Source organism: Galeopterus variegatus, unplaced genomic scaffold (assembly GCF_000696425.1).
Source record: "Galeopterus variegatus unplaced genomic scaffold, G_variegatus-3.0.2 Scaffold365, whole genome shotgun sequence".
Taxonomy (NCBI): Eukaryota; Metazoa; Chordata; class Mammalia; order Dermoptera; family Cynocephalidae; genus Galeopterus; species Galeopterus variegatus.
This window is the reverse complement of record NW_007726476.1, coordinates 697,764-708,659: the sequence shown is the minus strand read 5'-3', so window position 1 is coordinate 708,659 and position 10,896 is coordinate 697,764. Positions and strand designations below refer to the sequence as shown.

At 42.2% G+C, this 10,896-nt stretch overlaps 1 protein-coding gene across 1 annotated transcript; it reads left to right on the top strand.

Annotated features, from left to right (window-relative positions):
• Positions 1–265: 265 nt before the first annotated feature.
• Positions 266–2,671, top strand: CHRM3 (cholinergic receptor, muscarinic 3). The gene has a single exon (XM_008567992.1). It carries the CDS (start codon positions 292–294, stop codon positions 2,062–2,064), a length of 1,773 nt encoding a protein of 590 aa, XP_008566214.1. The 5' UTR covers positions 266–291; the 3' UTR covers positions 2,065–2,671.
• Positions 2,672–10,896: the final 8,225 nt, after the last annotated feature.

The window sequence follows — 10,896 nt, the reverse complement described above, 5'->3', positions numbered from 1 at the left end:
ATAACAGCATTATGTAGAAATGTGAAAAATGTGGGAAAAAACATTGTCCAATGCATGCCTCTTGCTAATTTTTGTTATTGACTCAAACAAATCAGGTCATCTGCCCTGGACTCCTCACCTTTAAAATAAGAGAATGAACTTGACGATGTTTGACTTCTTGAGAGTCAACATCGTATAATAGGTCTTCTGTGTCTTTTGATATATGCAATGCCATGAACATGTCAAAGGAAAGCATTTTCCTGACTCCATCTTTTCTCTCTCTTTTTCCCCAGACTATGTCAGAGAGTCACAATGACCTTACACAATAGCAGTTCAACTTCGCCTTTGTTTCCAAACATCAGCTCTTCCTGGATACACAGCCCCTCAGATTCAGGGCTGCCCCCAGGGACAGTCACGCATTTTGGCAGCTACAACATTTCTCGAGCAGCTGGGAATATCTCCTCTCCAAATGGTACCACCAGTGACCCTCTGGGAGGCCACACCCTCTGGCAAGTGGTCTTCATCGCATTCCTAACGGGTTTCCTGGCCTTGGTGACCATCATTGGCAATATCCTGGTCATAGTGGCATTCAAGGTCAACAAGCAGCTGAAGACTGTCAACAACTACTTCCTCTTAAGCCTGGCCTGTGCCGATCTGATTATTGGGGTCATTTCAATGAATCTGTTTACTACCTACATCATCATGAATCGATGGGCTTTGGGGAACTTGGCCTGTGACCTCTGGCTTTCCATTGACTATGTGGCGAGCAATGCCTCTGTCATGAACCTTCTGGTCATTAGCTTTGACAGGTACTTTTCCATCACGAGGCCGCTCACCTACCGAGCCAAGAGGACGACAAAGAGAGCTGGCGTGATGATCGGCCTGGCTTGGGTCATCTCCTTTGTCCTCTGGGCTCCTGCCATCTTGTTCTGGCAGTACTTTGTTGGGAAGAGGACTGTGCCTCCGGGGGAGTGTTTCATTCAGTTTCTCAGTGAGCCTACCATCACCTTCGGCACGGCCATTGCCGCCTTTTACATGCCTGTCACCATCATGACTATTTTATATTGGAGGATCTATAAGGAAACCGAGAAACGTACCAAAGAGCTGGCTGGGCTGCAAGCCTCTGGGACAGAAGCAGAGGCAGAAAACTTTGTCCACCCCACGGGCAGTTCTCGAAGCTGCAGCAGTTACGAACTTCAACAGCAAAGCACGAGACGCTCAGCCAGGAGGAAGTACGGCCGCTGCCACTTCTGGTTCACAACCAAGAGCTGGAAGCCCAGTGCTGAGCAGATGGACCAAGACCACAGCAGCAGTGACAGCTGGAACAACAATGATGCAGCCGCCTCGCTGGACAACTCTGCCTCCTCTGACGAGGAGGACATTGGCTCCGAGACGAGAGCCATCTATTCCATTGTGCTCAAGCTCCCAGGCCACAGCACCATTCTCACCTCCACCAAATTGCCCTCCTCAGACAACCTGCAGGTGCCCACGGAGGAGCTGGGGCCAGTGGACTTGGAGAGGAAGGCCAGCAAGCTGCAGACACAGGAGAGCATGGACGGTGGAGACAGTTTCCCAAAAAGCTTCTCAAAGCTTCCCATCCAGCTAGAGTCAGCCGTGGACACCGCCAAGACTTCTGACGCTGACTCCTCAGTGGGCAAGACCACGGCCACTCTACCTCTGTCCTTCAAGGAAGCCACTCTGGCCAAGAGGTTTGCTCTGAAGACCAGAAGTCAGATCACTAAGCGGAAAAGGATGTCCCTCGTCAAGGAGAAGAAAGCCGCCCAGACCCTCAGTGCCATCTTGCTTGCCTTCATCATCACCTGGACCCCCTACAATATCATGGTTCTGGTGAACACCTTTTGTGACAGCTGCATCCCCAAAACCTATTGGAATCTGGGCTACTGGCTGTGCTACATCAACAGCACCGTAAACCCCGTGTGCTATGCCCTGTGCAACAAAACATTCAGAACCACCTTCAAGATGCTGCTGCTGTGCCAGTGTGACAAAAAAAAGAGACGAAAGCAGCAGTACCAGCAAAGACAGTCGGTCATCTTTCACAAGCGTGTGCCCGAGCAGGCCTTGTAGGGTGAGGTTTGATCGCTAGCAGTGACAAGACGCACATGCCAACCCACCAACCTTAGGAGGAGTAAGGTGGGGGCGGGGGTGATTTCTGGCCATGATAAAAATGTTTTTCTCACCCAGGTGTGAGAGAAGCTGCCTGTTTACCGATCCATTGAATAAACCTCTTTTAATATAAAAGTCAAATACCAATTCAGCCCCCCCCAAAAAATAGCATACTACTGAATATAAAGAAATTTATTCTGAAATAGACTTTTAAGTGTTTGTTCTTAAAGAGGAAAAAAATATTGCTTCATAGCAAATTATAAATTGATTTGCCTGGGTCTCTTAATTCCCATTAGCTTTGGAATCTCAGATGAGTATAGCTGGCCCTGTTGCCACATCCTTCCCAAGGATCCCAAAAGTGTCCATGCGACCCCACATGGAACAGAGCAGGCTTGTGGGTCTGCGGTTCTGCAGTTACTTCGTACGTTGCAAAGCTGAACCTTCTTGCCCCAATAGAGCTTCCTGTCTTCTCTATTGTGTTGTTAAACTCTATTTATGGACTTGATTCTTGCAAAGTACTGTTTTGTGCAGTTCAAGTTTCGTACAAATAAAAATACATAAGTATATACATATATATATGTGTGAGTTCCGCACGCACACACATAGTGTATATAATATAATGGGAGACACTGAACTAGCAAATTATTACTGCAATATATGCTTTCAGTACTTTGGTAACTGAAGTTCTCTAGGATCCTAATACAACGTAATGGTGAAATAACCCCAGTTTAACCTTTTGAAACCAGGGCTGTTTTCCACAAACCACCCTGAAGAATACTCCGCAGATCGCAGCCAGGCCCTTCCTGCAGGTCTGTGCAGAGCGACGGTGCACAGTGGCTTGAGCAGGCTCTGATGTGATCAGCCTCTCAACAGAGCTAAACCAGGGTCCCTCTGAGCTCAAAGAATGAACCCACGTCCACGTTTGAATTTAATCATGCAAATCTGAATGTTTTAAAACAAAATAAGAATACTCCGCAGATCGCAGCCAGGCCCTTCCTGCAGGTCTGTGCAGAGCGACGGTGCACGGTGGCTTGAGCAGTCTCTGATGTGATCAGCCTCTCAACAGAGCTAAACCAGGGTCCCTCTGAGCTCAAAGAATGAACCCACGTCCATGTTTGAATTTAATCATGCAAATCTGAATGTTTTAAAACAAAACTTCTGCTGTCTAAACTGCTTGAAACTCAGTACCAGTGTCATGTTTGAATGTCACACACAGCAATATCTATGACAGAGCAAAAGAAACATTGGGAGGGGGACGAAGGAGATCATTGTATGTGATTTCTTGCTACCTGGCACCTTCAAAAAGAAAATAGGGCTTCACCTCTGTTCCTCAGCTGTGGCCAGTGCTTTCTGGTGTTGTTTGTGAAACCTTCACCCAAGAATAGGTGGGGTTTAGGAAGTGACGTGTGTCCTCTGAAGAAAGAATTACACTCTGAAAAGTAATGTTTTAAACTGATTTCCTTACATTTTAAAAAAATAATTTGCATTATCCTTTGAATTGACCAAAACGCTAAATGTTTTCCCTGGGGGGAGGGGAGGGGATGCTGTCGTGGTCCTTGTTGCTGCTGTAGTTGTTGGGGTTCCTCTTTTCCTTTTGCAGGGGCTGTGTGGGGAGCGGGAGGGGCGGGGGAGGGGGGGCTGCAAGAAACTTACCCTTGTACTGGGCGTCTTTGTTGAGAGCCTGGGGCTGGGGTAGAAGCTGCTTTGTCTTTAGTGTGAGGTGGTGTTTACAGATGACTTTGACAACAGTGACAGTGTGCTCAGTGGTGTCTGTGTATCTGAACTATTTAATTTCATGTTATGTTTCTATGAAGAAATATTTATGGAGACTTCACCCAGTGTTTATTTAATGTCGATAAATATTACTCTTCAGTCTTCAGCTGTGGTGTCCTTTGAAGTGATTTTATAAGGTCCACTTGAGCAATGAATAGCATATATTAAGTTTTCGTGGGGCTAAGAAGAAGGAAAATGCCATCCTGTTGGCATTAGCAAGTACCTAACTCTTTCTAGGTAATAAAAAGTCAACTGTCACTTCAGCATAAATCTTTAGTTAAACCTGATGGAGACTGAACAAAGTCATCTCCACCGTTGTGTTTGAAATCATATTACAAGGGAAAACTGCAAATCAGCATAATTATGTTTTGTTTTGTTTTGGTTTTGGCCCACATTCAACCAAAGAACAAGAAAAACTAGAGACTGTTTTCTAATGTCTGTAGCAGACTATAGGATGTCACATCATCCACCTGTGAAATGTCCAGCAAGCAATTGCATCTATATTTATCACTCACGTTGACCTGGCACTAATAAATAAATGCATGCTTGTTCAAATCTCCCGGTGCTTCGGTAATTCCCATCTTGTTGGAAACTCCTATCCAGCCTCCCTCCCAAAAGGGCTCTTTCCTATATTGAAAAATAGTAACAATAATAATTTAAAGAGAATTAAATTTGCAAAATGGAGAAACCCTGAGCTGTGGCAGAACTTTGGAGGTTAATTGCAATTTGCAATTCTACTTGAACACGATTATCTCCTGGTCCTTGTCTTTTTATGATGTTCATAATTCCAGCAAAGAAAAAAAATCCAAGATGCCAACTTTCCATTTTTGTTACTGGTTTTATTATAGAATTGTTTTTAAGCCTCTTACGGATGAAAGTTATTTTTAAATACTATCTACTGACTTTATAGAAAGGTATGACCAATCCTTGGGTCATTTTCAGGGAAGTAAAATAAGCAAAACAGATTCTTTTGCATATGAAGAGTTTAGAAGTGTCATTGAAGATGTGGGGAGTGTGTATAACTGGATGTTAGTCGCACATGCATTTCCCAAAGGCTTTCATCAGAGGAGGCATTCTGCATTTACATGAGATCAAAACATCTTTGTCCCAAACGTAGGAATTGAATGAGGTGTGCAATTTTATATGAATGAGATGTGCAAAAATTTCAAATTAGCCACTTTAACTGAAAGAGGAAAATAATCAAACCTCATGTAAGCCACACATGGAGAGTCTCTCTCTGTCACACACACATGTTCTCTGTCCCCAGGCCTTGCAGGGCGGGTAGGAGGAGTGAGCATCGGGTGCCTGCTTCCCCGGCTTTGCTCTGTGTTGCCAGCTCCACCCTGTGGCCTCATTGCTAGTGCTTTCTCCCCAGCATCTGTCCCATTTCTATTCACTCTTCAGCGTATAATAGTTCTTGACTCTGACAGAAGGAAAACAAACATCGAGCATTAGATGCTGTAGGGGCTCAGGCCCTCGGAGGCGTACCAGCTTTCTCTGCCAAGCATCCTGTGTGGTGGTGGTCCCAGCGCCCTGTAGGGGGATGCAGGCCCCTCTGTGCATGGAGCAGAGGAGCGGGAGGAGGAGTCATGCTGCAGAGGTGGCTGTCCCAGCTCTGCCTCAAGGACAGCAGAAGGACGCCAGGGCTCTGGCAGCATGCAGAAGCCTGAGGCAGACCATAGAGAGGCAGAGCAGGAGCCCGGGGTCACCCAGCGTGGCCTGTACTTATCTGCATAGAGATGATTCAAACACAGGGACAGGTTATTGAGAAATGGGACTGTCCATCACTGGCAGCTTCATAGGACAAGTGAAGATGACTCACGATAGCCAAAGAAGTACTGAATTTAGGGGGATGAGTCCTGAGTTTTTGGTCCAGTTCTGTCACAGTCTAGTTACATGTGGCTACACATGCCTGTCCCTTAACCTAGACTTCCTGGGTTACACTCAAACTAAGCAGCAACATTCAAACTAAGCATCTCTGATTTGCCTTCTGATAGCAAACAGGTCGAACAAAATTCAGGTATGGTGTGAGGTCAATACTGTGGTGAACGTAAAGTGATATGTCTGGTGAACGCTTGAAAATTCCAGATTTTATATTTTTATAAAGTTATTTACTTACTCTATTTCAACACAACAAAACCTAAGGGACTCTAGAAATTTGCTGAGAAGCCTGGAATTGTATTATTTCAAATACAATTCCAATCTGGCACCAGCACCTTGGGTCTGGCAGCCTCACAAGTCCAGGGGCTGGGCAGCAGGTGTTTGCTGTGGTTTCACAGGGGTATTTCTCCTCAGGGGACCTAAATCTAAACTGCGTATATGACAACTCTCAAAGCAGTTGTCCTTTCTTCTGCCTAAACAACCTTCCTTCTACCGCCTCCTCTGAAAGAGTATGTTTCTCCAGTGCAATGGTCAATCAAACAGTGTTAATTCCAGCTCATAATAGGTTCAAGGACAATTTTACCACGTCCCTTCTACAGACTCAAGTCACACTCTCTCTTCTGTTGTTTTCATGACCCTACATATGCAGCGTCTGCCAGGATTAATCCTGTGTGAGTAAATATTCCAGACCTAAGAGATTCTGAGGGTGGTAACCCGGCGCTCTTTAGAACTGGAGAATTAATTCCATTTTCTTTTTCTGAGTTTAGTGTTACAGACTGAGAAAGGAGGTTCATGTTAAGATAGTAAAAATGCATAAAGTAGACCAAGTGCATATATTGACTGTACTCCACAGAAGTTTGTAACTGCACAGTGTGTGGTTCACGGGCTCCACGTAGACCAGTGCTAATATCGTGAGTTATATATGCGTTAGCTTCACGGCTGCACGCAGAGATAGACAATGCTCCTGGATATGTGCAAGTCGACATCCAAACACTTTAGTGTAACATGAACACTGTGGTTGTTCTAGCAGAACCACAGAAACTCAGTACAGAGTCCTGACCCTGCAACTCTGGCCTGGGCTGGGACCTCCATCATCCAGAGATCCCAGGAGACTCACATTTCAGGTGCACAAGACATGCTTCATAGAAGGTAAACAGACAAGGGGTCCGTACTCTCAGTGGCAGAGAAGCTAAAAACCTCCTCACCCAAATTAGATCCAAGAACCCTATCTTAAACTAAAAAGATCATCTCCAGAGTCTAAAAGTTTATTATCTTTCTTTCTCAAAGTTTTAAATACTTAGCAGTTTTGCAATTCACAAACCAAACACAAACTATTTTTATCCTGTATTCTGTGAGCTCCTGGATAGCAGAAAGTGGGTCTTATTCATCTGTCTGTATCTGCAGCTGGCACAGTCTCTGATCCACAGTAGATATTCAATAAATGTGGCTGAACGTTTATTAACCTCCTTACTCATTAATATAATGAATACTTATCAAGATTTTGTATACATCAAAGTCCCATGCTGCTGCTAAGGAAAATTGGTTCATGGATATTATCTTGTAAAAATATCACTGAGCAACAGAAAGAAATATCTTATGTAGATTTCAAGTAGTGAATAAACTCAGGACTCAGAAACTTTTTACCTGATTGGTCAGGGAAGAGAAATCACTCTCTTGCCCTCATAAGAGAAGTATTGGGACCACCCAGAGTCCATAACTATAAGTTTTCTGTTTGTTAAAGTAGAGATCTGTAGTTTGGCTTAAAACATCCTTGCATGTGGTTTTGCTTGGCATGGGAAGTTATTAGGAGAGAATCCTTTATCCTGTTCTGCAAGCAATTAAACAAATGCCCTCTCGTATATTCTTCGTTCCTTATCCAGTACGTGTGCATTTTCAGCCACCTACATGTAACACTTCAGAGAAACTTTCTGTGGGCTCCTGCTTAGAGCTACGTGAAGCCACACTTTGAGGAAGGTCCTTCTTTCTTTTTAACATGGGAACAGCCACCACGTTTGGTGCAGGCTTGAGAAATTATTGCATTAAAATGGGCTTCCTTGGTGAATTAGCACATTGATTCCTCTTGGCAGAAAGCTTTGGGGGAAATGTCTGTGAATCATTTAGAGATGCTCTCGAGTGGATAGAGAGACATTCCAAAAAAGAGATGGGCATATATTTGCTTCATAAGCAAAGGGCATGTATCATATTCGCATCTAACACAGTGTCGGTCTTTGCCTAAGGCACTGACTTTTACCTTTTTTTAGTACCTCGTGGCCAGCACTTTCTCAGTGTCATTTCAGGTGTGTCCCAAGCCATTTTCACTCTTTCTCCTGAAAACAAGTCAACTGTCTGTACTATAAAATGATGCCTGCAACTTTGTGGTGAATATTATCCCTAAGTTTAACAGTGAAATATGTAAATAAAACTATTATTGAACAAAGACTGTTGTTTGCTTTCATTTTAATCCAAGGTCTACAAGACAGCAGCAGCTTTTTATTGTATAACAGACTGCTATTTGCGTGATTTCCCTTTTCTACATACAATAGAACTTTCTTCAACAGTCATCACTGTGCTCTCATAACCCCAAACACTTAACCGTGAGTTTAGGAGTATGCGTTAGGCCTGTCTAAACTATATCTACACATATAGTGCTTACTCCAAGAGTGCATGCAAAGAAAAATATTTCTCTCTAGATACATGCAAACATGCTTATCTTTTTTCTTTCTTTTTCCGCTGGAGGAAAAAAAATCAAGCTTCAGATTTTATTACACAGACTTTAAAATTACTACAAGCGTAGGCACAAACTGAAGTTACTGTGGGCAAGAAACATGACAGTTTTTTCAATTTATGGCTATTTTACTGTTTCACGGCTGGTCCCATAGAAATCAATCATTGAGTGCGGAAACCTCCTGATTTCATCTTGCAAGTAAACAGCAGGAAAGAGCTCTCTCAATCTATCACCTATCTATCTACTTACCTACCTATGTCATCTGTCTGTCTGTGTCTGTCTTCCTACCATCTATGTCTGTCATCTATCCATCTATCTACCTATATTATGTAGCATCTGTCTGTCACCTGTCATTTGTCTCTCTATCTATATCATCCGTCTACCTTTCTATCTTTATCTCTTTATCTCTATCTCTCTAGTCTTTTTCTCCCTCTCTCCCTGGCAGCTTTTCCTGCCTGTCATGAAATATTCCTCTTCAGTTTACAGTTTGGATATGTGCTCGCTAGAATCTTGGGCAAGCCCTCTGTTTTGCTATCTCATCTCATTATAATTACCAGTCAGATCAACACAGGTTGCCAGAAAAGAAATTGCTTTTCTCACTACCCTATGATAGTAGATTTCTTTACACGAAACTCGTACTGAGATTGAAATGAGAAGTTTTTGATTGTGTTAAAGTCTTTTTTAATTTGCTACATAAATTTACTCAATATGAAATGCAGCTATAGAAAAAAACAATGGCTGACAGTATGGAAAATTAACAAAACGTAAGTATATGTTAATGTTGAAAATATCATTTAAGTGTGAGTTGATTTGAACTGAAAGGTGTTTTGGTGAGAGTTAATAGCTTTGGGGGGGAATTGCTATGTCCTTATCTAAATGGTTACATGGGGAAAGAATTTTGTAAAATATGACCAATACAATGGTTTAAATATTTCCCCCAATTATTTAATTTTCTGTTCCATTGCACTCGGGCATTTCACCCTTGAAATAGATGTTTTCTGTTCTCTAACAATAGCCATATATTTCTAGTAAAAATTAATAATATTATTTTTAAAACTATCCAGCATATTTTAAAAGAACAATAATTAATTAACATTTCTTAAGCAATGAATATGCATGATTCCTTATTAAAGTTACACCTCATAAATAATAGGGTTTGGAAGAGTATTATATAATGCTTTTTTTGGAAAAGCATCCTGTTTTCCAGAGCATTTACGAAGTTACAAAGAGAATGCAGCCAACTACTATTTGGAAGAGGAAGTTCATTGGTCAAATTATGGTTGTTTGGGGGTTTTTTTTGCTTCAGTTTCTTGGAGATGGCTTGTATTTTTCAGTGGAACCCACCCTTCCCCATGAGCATTAACCAACAGCACACAAGTTATGAAAAGGCAAAGAATCTTTCACAGTGATAGTTTGTCAAAAATTGGCTATGTGGAGGATATTCATGAGAATCATGTTGGAATGAGAGCTTCAGCTTGTGAGAACTCTCTTTCACTCTATTCAACATTGTGTTTCTACACAAAGCACTTCATCCATGGTTCACAAGAGGAGAATTACTAATTTATCTTGCAGCAAGATGGAAAGCCAGTTGTCTGAGGTCATGGAGCTAGTGAGTGCTGTTGCTGAGATTTCAACTTGTTCCTCCAACCCCCAAGGCCTTATTCTGCCTATTTCAACACCAACTGTTTGTCATTAAATAAATCAGAAATCTCTTTAGGAGAATCTCCCCCCACCAAAAAAACCCAAAAATCCAGATGCTTCCATAGGCTAGAAATTTTGGTTAGTATCTGGGTGTCTGGAGGATGTCCTGTGGCTTCCATATGCTGAACATGTGAACCTGAGCCAACTAAGAATGAGTATATATGTACCTGAAAACCATACATGAGCTCTGAGTTCCCAGGAACCCCAAAACATGACAGGCTGGTCAGCATAAGTAAGCTAAGACTGACAGAAAAGGATGCTTGCATCAATTTCATTCATCTTTTTGATAGGTGTCTTAATCTTCCTTTGTAATTCCTAAAAATGATTACATCAGGCTTCTCTTCATTGAGTTTCTCTTCATGCTAGACAGTGCAACGGACCGGGATTTTTAAAATAAAAATTCAGTATCCATGCTCTGGATTCACAGAACAACGTGTCCCATAGCAATGTCTTGTCTGCAATGCATGTATCTATCTTACTTATTCCTTAATTCATATTACCAATTGTTATTTTCCATAAATAAAAAATATGGGGCTTTGATTTTAAAAGTTCTTTCACTCGTTGGATTTCGGGAAAACCATTTTTAGTATCAATGTAGGCTGTGTATGCATTTGACTTAATCCCAGGCAGGGTTTTTGTCATGACTCTTACTAAATTCCCCTTCTCTTAACTAACTTACCTTTCTGTAAAACCATTCTCCTTTAAGCAATTAA

Bases quoted from the DNA above. Each gene is read 5' to 3' on its own strand.
- CHRM3 (XM_008567992.1), top strand. From the start codon at position 292: ATGACCTTACACAATAGCAGTTCAACTTCGCCTTTGTTTCCAAACATC.